A 24,148-nucleotide genomic window follows, 5' to 3' on the forward strand; every position below is an offset into this window, starting at 1 on the left:
TGCTGTTCCCATACATTCATCCATGTGGGCAATACTTTAATCAGTCAAAACATGTAAATTGCTTTAATTTCTTACTTATTACTAATATCCCAATGTAAGAAAGACTTGGAATACTTACATTTACTGTGCAGTCTAACAAAGAAAAAAAGGAAAATAATTGGAACTTAGTAAATGACAAGTATAGGCAAGGATAGTCTCAAGAATTATTCTGAATTGGTTAGAAAATGTTTCAAATTCTCTTGTTGACACAAATCCACAAATTTGTAGAAGAAAAGTACGTATAATCCTTTGAATCTATGGTAAGACTTCTCTGAAATTTATTTTTATCAACTCTTAGAATGATAAATTACAAAACCAACTCTGACTAGATTTGATCTTGGAATATAGAATAACATTTAGTTTGATCTATTGTTTTTCCCAATCTATTGTCTTCTATATAACGTAGACATCTGTTGTTGTTCACTGAGGAAGGACATGCAATATTAGTTTCTATTTTTCTTTTTTATCTTTGAGGGAAGGCAGTACTCTTGACCCTTTACAGGGACTTCAAAACTGGCAGGAGAGAGAGAGGGAGGTATCTGCAAAATGGATACCTGGCCCAAATGCTTGCAGCATAATGAACTCTGCATAAGAAAATAAGGTGCCAGTTGGTGGTGTTAAACTGGGCAATTGTTAATTCTACCACTCAAGTAGGCCATAGCAAAAATGAATATAATTGTGTTTAGAAGAGGTGAATTGGACAGCACACATGCACATACATGTGTACACATAATATTAATAGGGATTTATACTGATTGAAGAAGTGTGATGAGTTAGGATTGTAGAGTTTCCTACAGTAGTAGTAGTAATTAGACTAAAAGAATTTTCAGATAAAGTTGCTCTTTAAGGGTTTGAAAGCAAGGCAGCAAGACACTAAACTTGTTATATGTAGAGCTTAATTATTTGTGCCAAGTCACTTTATTTGTAAACATCATATGTCTTTCATTTATATTTCCTGTCCACAAGTGTAATCAGTTTATTAAAGAAAATATTTGACTTTAAAATCAAAGATAACCATTTGAAGCTACATTATCTTTACAGCTGGTGAAGAGTCTCTATGTCAGTTGCTTTATTTGCAGGATAGCTGAAGTCCTAAATTTCTAGGATGATATACTCCATACTAGTATAGAATGTCTATAGTTACAAAGCTGACCAAACGACTCTAATCTTACTTCACAAGCCAGGCAATGTTCATTTGTCTGGTGATATTGATTTCTTCTTTAATAATAAAAGGGTTAAAAAGAAGTGGGTGTGGTCAAACTATGGCTACTAATAATATTGATTTCCTAAATTGACTCAATGACAAATTTTAGGGGGAGGTTACAACCAACTGAATTTACTCCCAATACATGACTAGTACTTTTTTTTTAAGCCAGGAGTTAATGTAATTAAATATTGAATGGCACTTACTGGTTCTCTATTGTGTCTGCTAATCCACCTCCATACTTTAGTAGTGGTAGTAGTAGTATCAAATACAATAATAATGATGATGGTGGCAGTGATTTCTTTTAACTAGGACCAAGGCTAATTTTATAAGATTGTCAAGTATTGCAATGGGGTTTATAGTTAAAATCTTATATACTTTTATAACTAGACACAAAACAGTTTGTAGAGGGGCATATACAATAAATCATATCAAATCCAGTATATTGGATAAGGTATTAAACTAAGTATCACATACTTAAGGGTGGTAGATTGGTTGAATCATTAGAGTATTACATTCCAAGTTTAAATCTTGCCACAGCCAAGTTTGCCTTTCATGCTCCTAAAATCAATAAAATAATGTACCAGTCAACTAACTCCCTCCCTTCAAAATCGCCCACCTTGTACCTAAATTAGAAACAATTATTATTATTACATGTATGCATAATTATAACATCATCTTCATTACTTTACCTCTTGATAATAGCTTACTGCAAATGGTGGGTGAAAAATTGCAATCAACTAGACATTTTTTTCGCCCAGATGCATGATCAAAGCTGTTGCAAATATGACCATCTTGATTTTTGTATATGTAGGACTGCACTGGTAGGGTGTGATTTGTGAGAGATTAGGTTGCTATTTCTAGCATGGTAAAAAGTCATGTAAAAGTGTCCTTGTTGGCTCATCTGCTTGTACATGGAAAGTACCAAGTAAGCCAAAAGGTGGTGAAATTATATCCTAAGATGTTGAACCTCACAAATAAACAGACAAAGGATCAATATAAGAGAGACAATATAAAAAAAAATTGGCACTCTGTCGGTTATGACAATGAGTATTTTGCTGAAGGACCACTAGGAATCAAACTCACGACCCTACAACCATGATCCGAATACCCTAACCACTAAACCAGGTGCCTTTTTTTGAGAGACTGTGTACTGTACCAAAAACCTACCTAAATAAAACCAGAATGTTAAAAAAGGAACAAATGATGCTGGTGATTTATAAATCTAACATTGTTGTACTCTAGATAATTCCAACATTCTGCAATACATTGGATTTTTTTTCTTAATGTACAAAAGAACTTCTTTGTAATTTTTGGTAGGATAGTAGTATTGTGGTGGATATCTAGACCAGATTATATTGGATAGAAAGATTGAAGAATGTAATGCATCAAAAGCCAAAAAAAAAAAACAAGAAACAATGAATTAATTTAACATGCCAAGTGAGTGTCTCATTTTTCTGTGTTTCCATTACATCTGCATTGATAAACTGCAATGACCAATAAGGGTACCTCTATGTAAGTGTTTCCCAACCTTTTATTAGTTCAAAACCCCTCCTTAAGCAGGTGAAGTTTAATTTGAATTCCTTGCAACTTGTGAAATTAATTTTAGCGCCCCAGGTTCAGAATACTGCTCTATGTGGTTACTCATCCTACTAGAAATAGCAGTCAAATCTCAAGTTTTGGAGTAGAAACAATAAATTGGTCACATTCTTTTACATTATGAATTCATATCCCACCCAGATTTACTTTTCCTTTCTTCAAATAAAAGCCTACAGATACAAGGATCAACATTATCAGCTATTACTTTAATGATAATACTCCAGCTTAGTCGTATTTTAAGGATTGAAACTAGTAAAAGAATGTCATCTAAAGCCTTAGGAGTTCTTGTGAACTGATATTTAACTTCAGTTTAAAGATGTAATGTTTATGAGAAAGAAATCTTCACTTGAAAACTAGTTTATCACTATCTATAATTTCCCAAATCCCAATTGTTGACAACTTGATAATTTGATGCAATGTAGAAAGGAAAAAAGTGTTCTGCTCTGAAACATTCTGAAATATGTTCCCAGATTTGAACTTGGTACAATTGTTTTCTCTCTGAATGTCTGCTACAACTACTATTGCTACTATTGTTACTGCACCCTTTTTATCTATGGGGTGGAGTAGTGCATGCGACTGGGTAGAAACAATTGAAAATGTGAAATGAATTGGCAGATCACTTTAGACAATTAGTTTTTTGATTAAGTAGACAATGTAAGATTGCGTCAAAGTAAGACAGGCTAGTGATATCTGGCTCAGGCAACAATTGATTATCTCCAGGTTATTTAGCAATACCACCATCACCATCCACATTATCACCATCATTTGTTATTACTTTCTTCATTACCATCATTATCATTATTACTTTCTTCATTACCATCATCATCATAAGCATCATCTTTGTCATCATTACAATCACTGTCATAACTTTCATTGTCTTCATCAATTTCATAACTTCTAAGACCATCAACATCACCATTATCATCATCGTCATCATCTTTTAGTATTAATGTAATCATTCTTACAATATTCAAAATCATAATGACAATAATAATCAACAGCAGCATTGATTTTTCATTTCTTTTTTCTCTTTAATTAGACTCTTTCACAATAGTTGCCATAGCAACTCCACCTACTACTTCAACAATGACACTCTCACAAATCAACAAGGTAGCCTCTATGTGGTCTCTCAACATGCTAGAAATAACACCCAAATTTCCCTGAAATCACACTCTGCTTTATACAAGGCCCAGACACATTAGATAACATAGTCCCACTTACACCAAAAAAGGCAGGGATAGTATGGCTGGAATGCAGTTTTCTCATAGGTTTGGTTAATCAATTTTGGCTTGGAGCTGAACCACAACAATGACATTTGGTTTTACTGGTTCTTCTTTTTATGACTGAAATATTTAAATTGATTAAATGTTAGATGAGCTCCCGCTTCCTTTTTCAGTTATTTATGAGGTGACTATACCTTCATGCTACCCTATTTTCTTGCTAAAAAGATATTTTTTAAATGCAATATGAAAGGTTCTTAAACCCCAAATATAAGACAAACAGTGAAGAGAAAGCTTTAACTTGTATCCTGCACATGTAATGGTTGAAATTAGTATTAAGGTATAGAAGAGGCATGGACACTATATGTATATATATATACAAGCCAACTTCTTTGTGGTCACTTGACTTGCTAAAAATAGCACCCAATTCTCCCTCAAATCAACTACGCATCTTAAATAAAGAAGGATACTTTGGATGTTTTTGTTGTTGTAAAGCTACTTAACTAGAGCTGGCTTAGAATTTAAACAGCAACAAAATATATCTATGATGTATGTGTGCGGTCTAGTCAAAAAGAATGCTAATTTCTATTTTAGAGTCATTTCTTTTGAAATAGTTCCCACTACCATTGGTACACCACTCTCAATGTTTTTTCTATCTCTGAAACATATTCTCGTATGCATTTTTAGGTGTGGTGTACAATTCTCGCAGCATATTTTCTTTTGTCTCTTTTATCATCTGAAATTGCTGAACTTTTAGTTCAAAGGAACTTTCCAGGTATAAGGAAGTCTCCAAAATATAACAACTGATGTGACCAATTGTTCAGCATGATGACAGTCACTAACAAAGCCTACTCTGCATTGAGCAATAATTGTGAGATGGACAGAATATATCCATAAATCTCCTCTTTGGTCTTCTGTTTACACCATGAGATGTTTTGAGCCCTCTTGCAAAGTCTAGTGTTGGTGCCATCAATGCGACCTGGAACTCTTTTTTCATAGTCCAGATCTCAGCTCTATAGAGAAGAATGCTCTCTGCACTAAAGAAGGTAAATCTTAGTGACTTTAAAATACATGATTGTCAGATGTTTTGGAAGCTTGTTACAGGCACTTAAAGTTGGTCCCTTGCATGTAAGGAAGTTTTTCTTACTGCCAACAACATAGGTTCCAAGGTCTTGAAATCACTAACTTTCTTGAGCTGTGTGCCATTGTTGGAACAAATTAGCTGGTAGCTTTCATTTTCATTGATGGTCATGTATTCAGTTTGCTTTGACCGAGAAACAACTCAACCTTGGCTGAAGCATTCCTAAGAGTTGTTAACATGTTTTGTGTACCACAGTTGTTGAAGTGTGAAAGCTGCCAGATACTCAGTGCAAGTGGCAGATGCTAAAATATCTAGCATAGTAAGACATACACTGGTCACCTGTATTACAATGATCCAAGTAGCACGGGGTTGTATCATCCCCAGTGACTAGCATTGTAATACCATTGTTAACTGTTACCAATGTAAAGGAAATTCTGCAGGAAGGAGCAAATGCAGAGGCATCAAATGGATGAATTAAATTACAAAAGTAGCTGAAAGAGTTCACTGTTAATTGAGCAGAAAATATTAGATCAGATGCAATTCAAGTTATTACTTGGAAGAGAAATAACTGATGCCATCTTCTGACTGGAACAACAGCTAAGAAGCTAAATTGTATGCTTGTAAAGTTTGTTATACTTTTGTGTATGTATACATACACACACACATATTCATCATCATCTTCATCATTTCACATCTGTTTTCCATTTCCATACTGGCATGAGTTGAACAGTTTGATGGGAGCTGGTAAGGCCAGGGGGTGCATCATGCTCCATTGTCTGTTCTGGCATGGTTTTTTTGGCTGGATGCTCTTCTTAATATCAACCACTTTACAGAGTGTATGGGGTGCTTTTTATGTGACACCAGTGCCAATGCTACAGATTCACTGTATTTTGTCATGGAGAAAATTTCTCCCTGTAGACAAATAGGTGTAAACACATCAAATCAGTTTGCAGTGCTCTCTAACCAGACTGGTGGATGCATGCATTTCAGTGTGGTTATCTTTTCTTCAAGCATATAATTGAGGAAACTACTGCAAGAAGTTAGTGACAAGTGACAACCCTATCAGCAAGAGACATGCAAGGAATTAATCGTTAAAATAATTGTGCTGTTTGAAATTGCTATTGATTTTATATCAGCAATGAGTTAAGCAGAAATCTTTGAGAGATAAAGGCTATACTTTGATTATCGTCATCATCATTTGACATTCATATTACATGCTGGCATGGGTTGGATAGTATGATAGGATCCAATTCAAGGACCACATTGTGCTCCAATGTCTGCTTTGGCATGGGTTTTATAGCTGGATGCCCTTCCTAATGCCAACCACTTTTTACTAGCTAGTGAGGTTGCCATGCAGCTCACAAGACTACAAACCTTGAGGGATGGTTGGCTTTATGCTAAGAGATAAGGGGTTAAGGTATGAGAGGAGGGATAGGAGATTCTTGTAGAACTACATGGCTACTCACATTTAGAAGAGTGGGTGAGAATGATCAGTAGAAGCTGCAAAGAGATGAATAGCGGTGATGAGGTGTCAAAAAAAAATTCATCACATCTTTACCATTTGCAGTATAATAAAATAGGACACTTATGCTCCTAAATTACCAGTCAACTAAAAACAGGACCAAGATTTAGTTTCCCCTTAGATGAATACACACATCACTAAACAAATACCGATATTTGAATATTAGTGTGCATAAAATTGATGGAACATTCTGGAACTTGGGCATGGTGAAGAATTCTGGACCTCTACATGTAAAACTGCTACTGCAACTGTTAGAGGAATTCAGAAACAAACTGGTGGTGGTTTGTGTAACTGGTGATGCAGCTATGATGATGAAATATGGAAGAGCATTGAATATGGTCACAAGTTTATATGTTATTGGTAATGAAATCTATGTTTCATGCATCATCAATAAAATCAGAAAACTGGTGAGATTCTTTCACAAATCTTGCTTAAAAAATATCTTACATGGTTGTTCAATAGGAACATAGCTTGATTTATGAAAATTAGATAGCCCCTATAGAATCAATAAATATATGAGTCTATACAATCAATAAATATATGGACAATTTTGACTATACAATCAATAAATATATGGACAATTTTGATCTCAGAAAGCAAGAAGTTATGCTTTGATGTAGAAAGTGTAAGTTGGTGTAGAAAAACCAGGTAGTTATTACAGCCAGGTAATTGCTAATTCTTATGTATTTTTCAAATAAAGGAGTTTTCATTCTACTCATATTCAAAAACAGAGAGATATGTGATTTATTGATAGGGAAATGTCATCAGACGTCACCATAGATCAATAATTTTTAGAAATGCAAATGTACATGCTCACAAGACAACACACACATATATAATGGGGTTTGTACATTTTCTGTCAACCAAATCCACTCATTGGTCAGCCCAGAGTTGTTGTGGAAAGCACTTGCCCAAGATTCTGCACAGTTGCACTGAACTTGAAACCATATGGTTGTAAAGCAAACTTCTTAACCACACAGCTATTCTTGTGCTTATACACACACACACTCTCTCTCTCTCCCTCTCTCTCTTGTATGCACACACACATATAACATATATGTATGTGTATGTATGTATATATATATAATGTAGATATGTATATATTGTCTTTTTCAGAAAATGTTGATAACATTTCCACAGACCAACCTCTAACAGAATTAATTGAAGAATTCAACCAGTTAATGAAGACAGAAAATGGTCCTCATCAGAAAGTTGCTAACATCATCGCAGAGTTAGCCAAAATTGGTAAGTATAATTTCTGTCAAATCTTTATATAAGAAGCTCCCTGCAACCTGAATTCATCTCTCAGCTTTTTTTTCGATTTTTTGTTGTGTTTTGCTTTCTTTATAAAATCATTGCTCTTGCATTTGTGTCAAACCATCTCTTTTCCTCACTTCTGTAACTGAGGCTTTGTTGGTGCTAGTAAATCCTAAGTAAACCCTAATTGAGCTGTTTATCAAAAGTTTCTGTTGTGACCCTATTATCTTTTTGAAAGCATTTTGATACCAACCCACCTGAGAGCGCTCATGGCTCTATGATACAGAATACCACATTTAAAATGATCCAAATTAAAAACCTTATGTCAAAATTTCATGCTAATTATGTTCTAAACACCCATTTGATATTGATAGAGTTACTTAATTAAATTCTTCATTATTTTTTTAAATTAACTAAGCAGAGTATTTCAACTGATACATAGAAAATGGGTTAATGTGTCCTTTCCATTTTTTAAGATGGTAGGGAGATCCTAAAACAAAGATTCCACGTAAAAAGCATTGGTGTGGGCGCTGGTGCCACATAAAAATCACTGGTGCTGGTGCCATGTAAAAAGTACAAAGTACACTGTATAAAGTGGCTGGTGTTAGGAAGGGCATCCAGCCATAGAAACCAAGCCTAAACAGACTATGGAACCTGGTGCAACCCCTGGCCAAGCTGTTGTCATGTTTCAGGGTATTTTTCAGGAGAACATACTGGATTAGTTTCCTGGTATCTGCTCCCAGTCCAGTTGTACTTTTGCTACTTAATTTACCAATCCTAGAAGGAAGAAAGGTGAAGTCACCAACCTTGGCAAGATTTACACTCCGAACATAGAACTGTAACTAAGTACCACAAAACATTCTGTTGAATATTCTACCTTTCTTACCACTCAGGTACAAACATGGCTGTGTAGTTAAGAAATTCACTTCCCAACCATATAGTTTCATGTTCAGTCTCACTGCATGGTACCTTGGATATGTGTTATGTATGTGTGTGTGTTTGTGTTTCCTTATGTTGATATCATGTGATAGTTGTAAGCAAGCATTACCATCATGTAAGCAGTTTCATTTGTTTTAAATCTTTCATGGAAACATGTCTGACCAAGAGAAAGTATTACCTTGCTTGGAAACAGGCAAGAGTTGGTGACAAAGAGATCATCCAGCCATTGAAAAATTTACTTCACTGAAATTTGTTTGACCCATGCAAGTATGGAAAAGTTAACATTAAATTGATGATAATGATGATGAATAAAAAATTTCTTTCATAGGAACAACTCCAGGTATTTTAGCAAAGGGATTGGTTAATTAAACTGACCCCATTACTTTGACTGCTGCTACTAATTTCATTGAGCTTAAAAGGATACAAGGCAAGGTTGACCATGCCAAAATGTGAACCCAGAATTTAGCATATAAAAAGATCTAACTGAATATTGCAATGCATTTCACTCACTGAACTCTGATTCTACTATCTATACTCTAATAACAATAATAGTGATTAAGATATACACAATAAAGTTGGCCAGTTCTTTCTGTTGCTTTGTTTGCCAAATAATGCACAGAAAGCAACAATTGATGAGATCCATCAAACCCATGCCCTAGGGAGAAACATGTTGGTGTGGTGGCAGTGTTGTTGTTGACAGCATATTTTGGAGAAGGAGTAGACTTGGTTAAATCAACCTCCCAACCTTTCATTGATATTTATCTTATCAATCCCAGAATCATGAAAAGTAAAGCTGACCTTTCTGGGTTTAACTAAATATTACAAGAGGTTTTGTTTGGGAATCTACTACCAATTCTGTCATCCACTATTTTAGATAATAACAACAATAATAATAATAAGGAATGATGACCAATGTAATCCTGAATTAACAAGTATTGACTAAATGCCACATGTATAATATTACCAAATAGACACTGAATCAAGTTACTTTGTATTTGTTGGATTATCCGGATACTTCCATCAACAAAACAGAATTCTTCTCAATTCTCAGTAAAAGATTTTAAACATTTTGTTTTTTTTTGTGTTTTGTTGTTGTAAGGTTTTGTTTGTTTTTTTTGTTTTTTTCTCACTTTTGAGTATACATAATCTTTTTATAAATTTTAACTTTTTGAAACAAAAAATTAAATCATTTTCTTGTGTCTGTCTTAACTTTAATTACAAATCTCACTTTATACTAGCTATTAAGCATTTAACGTTTCTCTTTGATTTTTGTCATTTGTTTGTTTTTTTTTTCTTTCTTAAAGAATCTTTACGGCAGCCATTTGTAGATGGTGATATGGTTCCAGTATTGGTGAAAATGCTACAGAGTTCAGATACAAATAAAGCTGTTCAAGCTTGCAGAGCCCTAGGCAACATATGTTATGAAAACGGTAAAGTCCTTCTGAAATTTGTACTTCATTGTAATTCATTTATTCAATTTTTCAGTCATTCAACTAATTTATTTGGTCATTCAATTCATTTATCCATTTATTCCAACATTCATTCATCCCTTCCTCACCCATTCATGGATTTAACCATTCATACATTCAGTTATTCATTAGTTTAGTCATCCAATAACCATTAATTTATTCCTATATCCATTCATTCATTCATTCATTCACTCATTTATCCATTCAGTTAAGCATTCATCCACCCATTTATTCATTCAGTCATTCTGAATATCTCTCAGATTGCATCCCACCATCTTAAAATGGATGGATGCATTTGATGAAGTAGTTCTAGATACATTATATCTCAATAAAAGAGGAGATATGTACAACTAGATCTCCTTTGATTGTAGGTCTGCTGAATCAAAGATGACCTGAGGATAAACAACAACAGCAGCACTAACAACAATGACAGCAACAAAATAATAACAAAAAACACCAACCATAACACAATGATAAAGCAAAGGCTGCAGTCATAAAACCTTATTTTATCATATTTAACACTTTAACCAACACAACTAACCTGCTTCTTGATGATGCAATTTCGTTTCAGTTTTCTGCAACATATAATTTTATTCCTAATAATAGTTTTTGAAATTGTTCAAACAGCTGATATCTCTTGCTCTCAATGTCTTCATATTTTAACTTGCCAGTCAAACTCAACTGCCGTTCAGAAAGGCATGGAAGGAAATTTAACAGGATTTATATACCAAGAATAAGTGTACAGGTGCAGACGTGGCTGTGTGGTTAAGAAGCTTGCTTTCCAAGCACATGGTTTCTGGTTCAGTGCCGCTGCATGGCACCTTGGGCATCTTCAACTACAGCCTTAGGCCAGCCAAAGCCTTGTGAGTAGATTTGATAGATGGAAACTGAAAGAAGCCCATCGTGTGTGTGTGTTTGTCCCCCACCACTGCTTCAGTGGTGGTGGTGGTGGTGGCGGCAGCGGCAGTTGATGTTGTTGTTGTTTGTTTTTTCTAAATTAGGCACAAAGTTAGCAACTTTGGGGAGAGGAGGGTTAGTTGATACTATCAACCCGAGTTCTAGACTCATACTTTATTTTGTTCACCATGGTGGGATTTGAACTTAGGATGTAAAGAATCAGAGGAAATGCTGCTCGGAATTTTATCTGATGCACTAACTATTCTGCCAGCTCACCATCTTAATAATATTAATAATATAATCCACATAACATAAGCTCAAGGACAAAATTTTCAAGAGAAAAATCAGTCACTTAAATCTACTTTGGTATTTCACTGATATTTTATGTTCCAATTCCTTGCTATCCACTGCCCTTAATAAAAAATGAATAATAATTCTTTCTAATTTTGGCACAATGCCAGCAATTTTGAGGGAAAGGGCTAGTCGATCACATCAAGACCGATGCTTTATTGGTGCTTATCAGTCCCAATGGAATGAAAGGTAAAGTTGACCTCAGTGGAATTTGAACTCAGAACATGAAACCAGAAAAAATGCTACCCACTAAGCATTTTGTCTGAGGTGCTAACAATTCTGCCAGCTTGCTGCTTTAATGATAATAATAATGATGATGATGATGACGACGATGACCATCATCATCATCATTACAATAGGCACAAGGCCTGAAATTTATTTTTGTTCATTCTGCTAATGATTCAGCCAGCTTGCCACCTTAATAACAATAATGATACTAATAGTTTCTTAGTTTAATAATAATGTTTTTCTTTTTTCTTCTTCTTTCTCTGCTTTTATCAGACAATGCCCGAAATTGTGTAGATGCTACTGATGGGTTGACGTCTTTGCTGGACCTGATGCGAGAGATCAACAACAACAAAGGTGGTGAGATAGGCAAACTCCGTACAGTGGCTTGCGGCCTCTTGCTCAACATCACCAACACTCACAGTAAGTCAAAATATCATAGATCTTAACGCTTCTTTCTATCACACCTTCTTTTTAGATCTGTGAATCATACCAAGTAGACAATCTATGGATTACATGTAGTAAACACAAGTTCTATACATCAGACTTAGTAAATAAAAAAATTATGGATTACATCTTACCATTTGGCCAACTATTTATGGTCCCAGGGCTAACCTGGGCTAAACAACAATTAATGAAACCTTTTGCCTTTTACCTTCGTTTTCCTCAATTTTTCTTTCTCCTTTCTTCTCTCTCTTTTTCTCTTTCTCTTCTTTCTTCTATTAGTACCTTTCTCTTTCCCTTGCCTCTTCATCTTCTTTCTTTGCACTCTCTCCCTCTCATTCTTATTTATCCATCAATACTGTTTTTCTATATTTGCACCTTTCTTTCATCTTTTCTGCCTTCACCCCTTTCTGTTTTTTTCCCCTGTTTTAATGGCTTAGTCAAAGGAGGAGGGAGAAGGGCTGCGCCCATAGCCCTTTGCGGTTACTTAAGACAGGAGATGGAAAGACAAAAAGAAACTATAACTCTTGTTTGTGGGACAGAAGTAAGAAACACCATGCTCAAATTGAATTATTCTCAGATCAAAGACATTCTGAATGCTTCTAACAGAGTGGACTCTGCTAAAAGCTACCAAGGACTAGGTGGTGATGTCAAACTGGTCTTCTATCCAAGATCAAGTATAATCCATCCAGTGGCCTTCCACACAGTTGCTGTCTACACAATTTCACTCACAAGGCTGACTCAAGACCCATGCAGTAGCATCAAACTTAGAACCATATGATTGCTCAGTGAACTTTTTAATCGTACCTGTTTCTTCTACTGTTCCTCCTCTTCCTCCTTTTTTGATTTTGTTTTTTCTTTTTAGTTTATTTTCTCTTACTTGCATTTGTTTTAATTTCTATGGATAGGAGACTTAATCCACCACTACCTGGCATCTTGAGTACTTTTATTGGAGTCCAGTTTGTTGCAAGTATTTAGACCAGATCTTTGGTTTGAGGATACCTTTCTCCCACTGGTGACTGAAGCCGTCTATGAAATCATAGACACTGCCTGTCTCTCCTGATTAAAAAATTAGAAAACATATTCTTTATTTGTTTTCTTATTTAATTATTTCTGAGATTTTTCTTTATTCCTTCTTCGTGTTTATCTTTTTCTTTTTTTCCTTCCATTCATATCTCTCCTACATTCACTTCCTTTACTCCTGTATCAGTCATAATAAACAACTCTCCTAAAACTATCCGTTCTACTTTATTGTTAAATATTTCATTTTTTAATTTGTTTTATATTCAGATTTGCTACAAAAGAAAGCACTTGAAAATGGTGCCTTGGATATATTACAAGATTATCTAAAAAACTACACAGATGAAGAAGGATTACCATATATGGTTCTGTTGGCACTTGATAGTTTAGCAGAAACAGGTGAGTGACAATTTTTTCTTGAGTGGGAAGGAAGACATTAAATTTTCAGGTTCTTATTATTTAACTATATAATTTTCTTATGTAATATACTATATCATCATCATCATTGTTTTCATGTCCCTTTTCCTTACAAACATGGGTTGGATAGGAATTTTGAGGCAGTGTTTTATAACTTGATACCCTTCTTGATGCCATTTTGTTTAGTCATATATCATCATCATCATTAATGTCAGCTTTTCTATGCTCGCATGAATCAGACAGAATTTATTGAGGCAGATTTTCTATAGTCAGAGGCCCTTCCTGTTGCTAACCCTCACCTGTTTCTAAGTAAGGTAATATTTCCTCATAACTAGACATGTTTTCACAGAAGATTGGAAATGAAGATCACTGCTGATGGTAAGGTAATAAGACAGTAACACACACACGCACAAAAAAGGGTTGGGCTTCTTTCAGTTTCCATCTACCAAATCTACTCACAAGCATTGGTCAGCTCAAGGCTATTGTAGAAGACACTTGCTCATGATCCTACACAGCTTAATGTGTAGGCTCCTACACATGAGCCTAAAACTATGTGGTGGGGAAGCAAACTTCTTATCATACAGCCAATATGTTTATATGAATTTATGGTTCAAACATCATCAAGGGCTTTGTTCATCATCATCATAGTCCTTGATGATATCATCATCATCATGATATCATCAAGGATGATGATGATGATAATGATGAACAAAGCCTCTGATGATGTGTGAACCATAAATTCATATAAACATATTGGCTAACCATAAATTCATATAAACATATTGGCTAACCATAAATTCATATAAACATATTGGCTAACCATAAATTCATATAAATATATTGGCTGTACGATAAGAAGTTTGCATTACATCATATATATGAAATCACTGGACAGTTCAGTATTTGCAACATAACTTGGTTACTAGACCAGTATATTGCAGGTCATATAAGCAAAATATACAGTATTCCTATTCTATAAACCAGGTACACATGGTTAATTCTATATAAGAATATATATATATATATATATATATATATATATATAGGCATAGGCGTGGCTGTGTGGTAAGAAGCTTGCTTCCCAACCACACAGTTCTGGGTTCAGTCTCACTGCATGGCACCTTGGGCAAATGTCTTCTACTATAGCCTTGGGCCAACTAAAGTCTTATGAATGGATTTGATTGACAGAAACTGAAAGAAGCTAGTCATATATATATATGTGTGTGTGTGTATGTATATATATATATATATATATATATATATATAAATATGTGTGTGTGTGACTGTGTTTGTCCTCCCCCCGTCACCAGTGTTGGTGTGTTTACTTCCCCATAATTTAGCGATTCAGCAAAAGAGACTGATAGAATAAGTACTAGGCTTTAAAAAAGTATGTCCTGGGGTCGATTTGTTTGACTTCAAGGTGGTGCTTCAGTATGGCTGAACAAGTAAAAGAATGAATGAATATCATCATCGTTTAACATCCGTTTTCCATGCTAACTGGGGTCTGGCAAGCCAGGAGGCTGCACTAGGAGGCTCCAATCTGATCTGACAATGTTTCTATCCTTACTAAATTGTTTTAACTTGTAAAGAATAAAAAGTTTTGAATGGTACAACAATGCACTATAATACAAACAATGGGCTATATACCTGTTGTAATTTAGTCATCCATAGTCTGATATGATATTTCGGAATAATATGCCTTCTTCAGATATTCTTTGATGGAGTCATTGCTATAATCGGTTTTCCAATGGCTTTTAAAGCCATTGGAAAACTGATTATAGCAACGACTCCATCTAAGAATATCTGAAGAAGGAATTTTATTCTTCATAAACAATACTACAATACTCTCCTTTAACTTGTAATTTTTTGATTGTCAGTCCTAATGTTCTGTCTCGGAGTTATTATCTCAAACTGATTTCTATTTTAGAGCTAGTATATATTGAGACAAATTAAAAATTTATAGAAAACTTATCTGTCATATCTAATGCAAAGGATTTGTAGCTAAGCACCAACACTTAAAATCGCCTCAAGACTTTACATTTATATAAATTTTTGATTCATACAGCATTCAGTGGCAAAAGCATGTTTGGGCTTCTTATCATGTCTTGACATACTGCACATTCTATGTAAACAAAACTGTATCTTAGCTATATTCTGGCTAAGGAATAATTATCTTGCCTGGAAACAGGTGAGAGTTGGCAATGGAAAGAGCATCCAACCATAGAAAATCTGCCTCAACAAATTCTGTTTGACCCATGCAAACATGAAAAAGTGGACGTTAAAACCATCTTAATGTCAATGATGATGATTTGTTGTTTATGAATTTGTTTAATTCACAATACTTCTCCCCTTAAATCTGAGGCCTTGTGCCAATCTTAGGAAATGTTATACTGAAGTTAACATTTTAAAACCTTTTCCTGATAACGTATGATGTCTCCTATTTCTAGAATTTGGGCGTGAAAAAATTGCATCCTGTGGTGCTTATGAATCAGTATTAGATTTTATGCAGTCATCAAAAGGCAACAGTGCACAAGATGCAGTTCTGGACTTGTTGTGTAATTTAGCTGAGAATGGTAAGTTTTAATCTTTTCCTTTGATATTTACTCACCTCCTTCCCAAGTATTTTGAATCCTGAGCATTCAACTATTGTAATTGTAATTAACACATGTTGGGGGAATGAGTAGTAGAAAAATGATTGCTATTATTATTGTTGCTTTGCTCCTAGTCAGATCTAGTTGAGCAAACCTGTGTTCATGGATATTTCTAATCAAGACCATTCTGTTTTCTTATATATTTCAGACAATATTGTTAATGTATCGTTTCCATTTTTTTTTTAAAGGCAGTAGAGATATGTGATCAAAAGGAATTTGGCTGCTATTTCTAGTAGGCTGAGCAATCACTGAAGCTCCCTCGTTGATTTGATGAGAAATAGTGGAATACTTTTTTTTTACAACATTCTGCTTCATTCTGAAATCAAATTTTGCTGGGATAGACATTTCCTGTCATTCCTGAAGTTTACTAAAATCAGTACCAGATTTGGGTTTACTTATTCAAATGTACCCATCATTTTCAAATTTTTAGCCTCATGATAATGTGGAAAATTGTTAATCATTAAGGTAAAAAATTTGGCAGAATTGGTTTAGTACCACACATGGATCAATGAAATTAGTATCCCATGAGTCAGTAAAAGAGCATCCATGAGGTTGATCAGCCTGTTAGAAATAGCAGCCAAATCTCTCTTAAATGGATCACAGACTGGCAACTGAAACTGGCTGTGGACAAGTGTACCACCATGCATTTTGGGAGAAAAAACCCTGCGTCCACATACTCCCTCCACAACACTGATATCAAGAAATCCTCTTGCGAGCGTGACCTAGGCATCACTGTCAGCAGTGATTTGCGTTGGACAAAGCATATCTCTAAAATTGTCAAGAAGGCCGAGGGTGTCTTGGCATCACTCAGCAAGACTTTTGTTAGCCGCTCTCCAGCCATCTATTTAAAACTGTATACAGCTATGGTACGACCACACTTGGAATTCGCATCATCAGTTTGGAACCCCTATCTTGCTCAGAACATTGACCTCCTGGAATCTGTCCAGAGACATGCAACCAGACGCATACCCTCCATCAGACACCTACCATATTCTGAGCGCCTTGTTTCCCTGGGCATGGATTCACTAAAGCTCCGGCGTCTGGCGACGGACTTGGTAAACACCCACAAAGTTATCAACCACCTCACCAACAACAACACTGAACACCTTTTTGATCTACATGTGTCTAACACACGTGGACATGCCTACAAAGTCAGAAAACAACACAGTTTCCATGACTTTCGGAAACATTTTTTCACGCTCAGAGTTGCTGAAGCATGGAATAAACTGCCTGTGTCAGTTGTTGACTGCCATGACACTGCATCCTTTAAGGCCCTCATGCTTTCCGAAATCCGCCGAAACTACACCTGATTATATATACACTTTAGATGAGTTGTAGTGCGCCTGAGCACTGTATACAATTATTATATTATTTAAATCTCACCATACTATCTTTAAAATAAGGAATGACACAGCATATGATGTAGTTCTAGACAGAGTATGTTTGAATAGAAAACTGAATGGTCATAGCTGGAATGACTTTCACCACAGATCTGCTTAATCAGGTTTGACCTGATGAACAGCAACACAAACACCATAATTGCTATTAACTATACTAATAACACTACCATCATCACAAACCAACAAGAGAGCCCCGACTTAGTGATTCAATTCAATAGAATTAGCCAAACTTCCCTGAAGTCGCTCCCTACTATCCTAAAAAGGATAAGGACATATAAGATAATGTGGTCCTAGATACACCATGTCTGAAAATAAGGTGAGATATGATGTGGCTAGAACATCTTAGATTGAAGGCATAACAAATAAGTACAGGCATACAGTTGGATTCATTCAACTCACTGTAGCTTTATTTTACAAAATTATGGTATTGAAATTAAATAATCGTCATCGTCATTTAAAATCCACTTTCCATGCTGGCATGAGTTGGACGGTTTGACTGAGGGCTGGCAACCAGAAGGCTGTACCAGGCTCCAATCCAATCTGGCAAGCTTTCTACAGCTGGATGCCCTTCCTAACACCAACCACTCTGAGAGTGTAATAGGTACTTTTTACGTACCACCAACATGAGGGCCAGTCAGGTGATACTGGCATCAACCACGCTTGAATGGTACTTTTTACATGCCACTGGCATGGGAGTCAGTCAGGCAGCACTGGCAGTGACCATGCTCAAATGGTGCCTTTTACATGCCAGGGGCACAGGAGCCTGTCAAGCAGCACTGTCGTCAGCCACGACGACAATTTCACTTGCCTCGACAGGTCTTTGCAAGTGCAGTTTATTGCCCAATGATTGAACGGTAGTCTTAAATGGGCTAGTTATGCTGCACTGGCATAGGTCACAGTTACAGTCTCACTTGGTTTGCTGGGTCTTCTCAAGCACAGTATATCTCCAAAGGTCTTGGTCATTTGTCATCGCCTCAGTGAGACCCAACATTCAAAGGTCATGCTTCTCCACCTCATCCCAGGTTTTTTTGAATGTCTACAAAATATGTTTGTTTCAGGGTTTTAATTAAATGAGACCTTCTCACAAGAGGATTTCAACCCAGCACTAAATGCTAAATTTAAACAAAAAAAAAACTTTGAAACCAGAATCAATAGACTGATGGACAAAATGATATGTGGCATTTAGTTGTGTACTTTTACATTCTGAGTTCAAATCTTGCCAGAGTTGACTTTGCCATTCATCTTTCCAGGGTAGATGAAACAAACACCAATCAAGTACTGAAGTCAATATAATTGATTACATTCTCCCCACAAAATTTGAGTCCATGTACCTAAGTTAGAAATCAGTATTATATCAGGGCAGTAAATTGGCAAAGTCTGAAGTGGTGGGTAAAATGTTATGTAGTATTATGTCTTTTGTAAGGTATTTAGTTAAGTCTTTTGTAAACAGGTAAAGCTAACTCCCACAGAGCTTGACTTTACTTGTTATCTTTCCAGGATATGTTAGAAAGTGACTCATAAAAAGCACTGCATATCTACTGCAATGAATTATTAAATTGATTTCTTTTGCAAGGACCTGTACTAAGTTGTTGATTTAGAACTGATTTTTAAGTTATTTTTTCTTGTTTACACTTTAATCCTTTTGATGCTAACCCACCTGAAACTGCCTTGGGTTCTGTGGTACAAAATTAAAACCTTCCATCACAATTTCATGTTAATTTATGTTCCAAACACCACCTTAATAATGACAGTTATTTTACTAAATTCTACATTATTTTCAAAATTAGTTGAAACAAAGTGTATTTCAACAGAAATGGCAACAAAAGGTATAATGTAAATAAAAACAATTTGGCAACCCTTTGTGTACACAGTAAGAATATATATTAAAATAAAGTTATATTTTTAACTTATGAATATAAATAATAAAGAACATTTATTATATCATTACTAATTCATCATTCAATAAATTGGTGATGAAATAATGACTTAATAAACAAAGTATTGTTATTAATAAGAAACATGAGCTTGTTGTTTTTTGGTGTTGTGTTCTACTTACGTATATTCAAATTAACATCCCCTCATTTCATCTTCAATGTAATGAAATTGTTATTGTTTTCTTGAATTTAATGTTAGTGAGTGAAGAAAATCACAAACTCTATATGCTTGATTCTTTTTCTTTATGTCCATGATCACTGGACATATAAGCCAATTATTCTTCAAATAATTTTAGATGATTTTTTTTTATATTTTTATAAATGGCTTAAGAATCCAATAATCATGTGTTTAGTTCTTTTTTTTATACCATATTTCTGTTGGAATATACTGCCTTTGTTTCAATTAATTTTTTGTATAATGAAGAATTTAATAACATATTTTGATGGAAGATTTTAATTCAGATCACTTTAAAACAGGAAGTTTTTATCAGAGAAGCAAAGACAATCTCAGATGGATTGGCATAAAAAAATTTGATAACAAAAATAGAAAATAAAAGTTTGATTCCTTTTCCAACACACCTTTAAATCCCACTCTGATTTTTGTTTGTTGTGTGTATTTTGTGTTATATTAAGACATTATATTTAGAATTTCAGTGTATAGTTTGTTTTTTTTTCTAAAAATATTTTTTTTATTTTCATTCTTCACCTAATTACACCTCACAGCATCCCAGTGTGCACTGTTTAAGAACCATTAATTCAGATAATTAATGCATGTTTTCTAAACATGCAATGCCAAGTTCAAATACCTCTAAATGAGATTGGCAAGTGTGACAGAATATTCTGTGAACTTAATTGAGTACATAAAAATGAAGTTTTTAGCAATAATGTAATATATTTATGAAATATTAATATATCTTAAATTTGTTTTGTTTAGCCTCAGATGTGTCATTATAAAGCAGACTTATCATCAAAAGCATTCCAACTGGGAGGGTGCCTTCTTTTTTCAAACATAATGTATTTAGTACTACATTACCTAATTTTTCCTTTCTTCCTTTAAAGGCATTTTTATTGCTATTTCCAGCAGGTTCAGGTACCCATTTAGAGGCTCCTTCATTTCTTGTTAAATCTTGAGTTTTATGTTTCTGTTATAAAAAAAAATGTAGAAGAGAAATTCAGAGAAAATTAGTAATTGTTCTGGAATCTTTTGTTTCAGATAAAATCAAACTGAAACTTTCTGAAAGCTTTCTATGTGACCATTTGATTGACTCAATCCATTCAAGTCTTGAAGAAAAAGAAGAAGCTAACCAACAATTCTTAAAGACGTCTTCAGATTTAATTGTTTTACTTTTAACAGGAGGTAAGACTAGTAAGATTAAGAACTAAAATTGTCCATAACATATTGTGTTATATTTTGCTTCTAATTTCTTTCTACACTCACATGTACATACATGTGCATGCACACACATATAAAATGTTGGGCCTTTGTAAAATAAGAATTTCAAATCTAAGAATAACATTGAAACCACTGCTGCGAATTGAATCCTGTATCTTTTACATACCTGGTAAATGGTAGTATGTCTGCTAATGATAGCATGCTTACCTGATTAGCAAAAGATTCTTGATTCAAGTCTAAAGAGTGAATTTGTTGTTGTCTGGGAGCTAGATGGAAACTAGACAAAAAGTCAGAGAGCAAAGAGACTGTAGTTTCCATCACTACCACCATTTTAACATACATTACACAATGCTTGTACAGGTGGGCAGATCTTCTCCAGCACTGAGCGATGCCAGTCATTATGGTCTTTCATAACTAAAATGATTGGCAACATCACCTTCTTGAGGCACAGTATCCTGAGATCAGTTTTCACTGCTTTATCTTATGTATGTCTTCTCTCTTGCACATAACATCTGACTTCTCTTTTATCCCATTTTCTCTCAATTTATTTGTACTCCATCAGTCATACTAACATTATACACCCAGCAAATCATACTCACTTCATTCCTTTGTTGACTTTGCAAATCCTGTTATTCAAGATTTTTTACCCAGCAAAGTCACACTTTGTACACAAGCATCTTACAGTCTCCTCTTCACTTTGAAAGAGTAGCCCTTTGTTGCCAGGAAATTTTTCATTCTGGTGGTTTTGTAATACATTATTACTTGCAGTTTGTGGCTAAGTATGATGTGTATCATGTTTGATTTTTTGGTTTTTTTCTTCAGTTTTCAATGATGTATTCATACAAGCTGTAACCAAAATGCATGGACACACAAGAACAGCATTCTTTTATTGACTGACCACTTGTCTTTATTTATTTATTTATTTATTTACTTATTTTTTGTATATTTATTTCTAACCTTTCTGTGAATTCCAGACAAAAGTATGGAAGTCCTTTTCAAAAAGGGTAAAGGGGCAGTATATGCTGAATCTGTGAGTTGGCTTGAAGGGAGTAATGAATATTTACAAATATCAGGAGCTCTTGCAATTGGCAACTTTGCTAGAAATGGTCAGTCAATTTTTTTATTTTAAAATTTTGATGTATTTTTTATTGCTGTTATTTTATTCATTATCCCATCAGAGAATAAGAATTATATGCAAATGTCTCCTTTTGAAGATGCTGCATCAACATGACCACAATGGAATAACCGAAACTAGTAAAAATAAAACAATGTAGTAAGCTAGTGAATGTCTTATTGCACACATAACAAGTGATGTATTACCATCATCATTGTTCTAACTTCTACTTTTCCATTCTTACATTGATAAGACAAGACTATGTTTGGGCTGAGTTTTCTATGACTTTATGACCTTCCAGGCATTAACACTCACCTGTTTCCCCTATTGTATCAAACAACAAACAGCCCAGATATAGTTTGGTAGAGAACTGGAAACAAAGAACACCATTTGAATACACCTTTTTTTTTTTCAAAGATTGGGCAACATGTCAAGACATGTCAAAAGGCCCCGTAATGTGCTTTTGTGGTGAACTGCAAACAAACAACATAGCCTGTATGAACATTGTTGCTTTAGCTACTAGGGATTTTAAAGGATTGGTGCTTAACTCTAATTCCTATGTGAAGTGAATAAGTGTTAAATCTCTTCCAAGATAAGATGCCAGTCTATCATAAGCACCTTTCCTTGAAGATCTGGTACATATTCTCACACATCATCACCATCATTATCATCATCATCACCATCATCATCCAACACATGCTAGTATGGGTTGGATGGGTTGACCAGAGCTAACAAGCAGGAGAGCTGCACCAGGTTCCAGTCTGATTTGCCTTGATTTCTACTGCTTAATACCCTTCATAACACCAACCACTTTACAGAGTGTGCTGGGTACTTTTTATATGGCACTGGCATGGGTGCTTTTACATGGTGCTGGCATGGGTACTTTTTATGTAGTGCCAGCAGGGGTACTGTTATATGGTGCTGGCACAGGTGCTTTTTACATGGTGCCAGACATGGCTCTTGCAGAACAATCCTCTTCATTGGGGGAGCAGCATTAACAATTCTGCTATGGAAGATTTAGCTGCTATTTCTTGAAGATTGAGTGATCACATAGAAGTTTCCTCATTGGCTTTAGGTTAGCAGAATTATGTGCTCAAGTACACAACATCAATAGCTGTATTCCTGGGCATATAATGCTGCTAACTTCAAAGTTTGGATCTTTGATTATTTAGGCGGTAATGATCATACGAGCACTAATGATTATGTAAGTATTAATGAGCTGTGAACACTAATGATCATTAAAGCGGTTATGGTCATGCAAACATCTAGTTTGAAATATCAAATGTATAAAGATTATAGTGACTGTTGCTTAGCTCCACGCTAGCCCTGAATGAGTAGATCTATGATCAAAGACATTCCAACCTTAACCACCTTGCCCTGCACACAGGCATTGGTTATATTATCTAATTTGTCCTTCCCTTTCTAGATGGCAAGGTATAATTTTAGAGAGATTGGACTGCTATTTCTAGCATATGGAGTGACCACATACTAACTCTCAATGGTAACGGCAGCACTGATGATAATGGCAATTGTGGTGGTAGTGGCAGCAGCGGTGAAGAAGAATTGTTGGTAGCAGTGAAGAGGAGAGGATCATAACAGAAGCAACAGTGACAGGAGGGGGTGCTAATGATGTTGGTGGTGATGATGAGGATGCTGGTGAAATGAAAGAGAAAGGGGACAATAAGAATAGATGAGAATAGACATTTGAAGCCATGATATGATGACTGCTTCACATGTAATTAAACAAGGTGGGGTAAAAGTGAACTACTAACCACAACAATTAAAACCCACGAGTACAAGAACTCAAGTTGGTACCCATGGGGACAACTTTCAGCAAATGTTATTTAAAAACAACAATAATGATAATAATGGTTTCAAATTTTGGTGCGAGGCCAGCAATTTCGATGGGGGAATAAATCAATTACATCGACCCCAGTACTCAACAAGTACTTATTTTATCAACCCCAAAAGG

At 35.0% G+C, this 24,148-nt stretch overlaps 1 protein-coding gene across 1 annotated transcript in view; it reads left to right on the plus strand.

Moving 5' to 3' along the window:
- LOC115212319 (rap1 GTPase-GDP dissociation stimulator 1-B) overlaps positions 1–24,148 on the plus strand; it is a 94,446-nt gene that overhangs the window by 53,701 nt on the left and 16,597 nt on the right. The window contains exons 3-9 of the mRNA XM_029781182.2: positions 7,782–7,910; positions 10,166–10,291; positions 12,080–12,226; positions 13,538–13,666; positions 16,132–16,257; positions 20,883–21,026; positions 22,037–22,168. Of these exons, the coding sequence (XP_029637042.1) occupies positions 7,782–7,910; positions 10,166–10,291; positions 12,080–12,226; positions 13,538–13,666; positions 16,132–16,257; positions 20,883–21,026; positions 22,037–22,168 (933 nt within the window). The remainder of the gene's footprint in view (positions 1–7,781; positions 7,911–10,165; positions 10,292–12,079; positions 12,227–13,537; positions 13,667–16,131; positions 16,258–20,882; positions 21,027–22,036; positions 22,169–24,148) is intronic.

Source organism: Octopus sinensis, linkage group LG5 (assembly GCF_006345805.1).
Source record: "Octopus sinensis linkage group LG5, ASM634580v1, whole genome shotgun sequence".
NCBI lineage: Eukaryota > Metazoa > Mollusca > Cephalopoda > Octopoda > Octopodidae > Octopus > Octopus sinensis.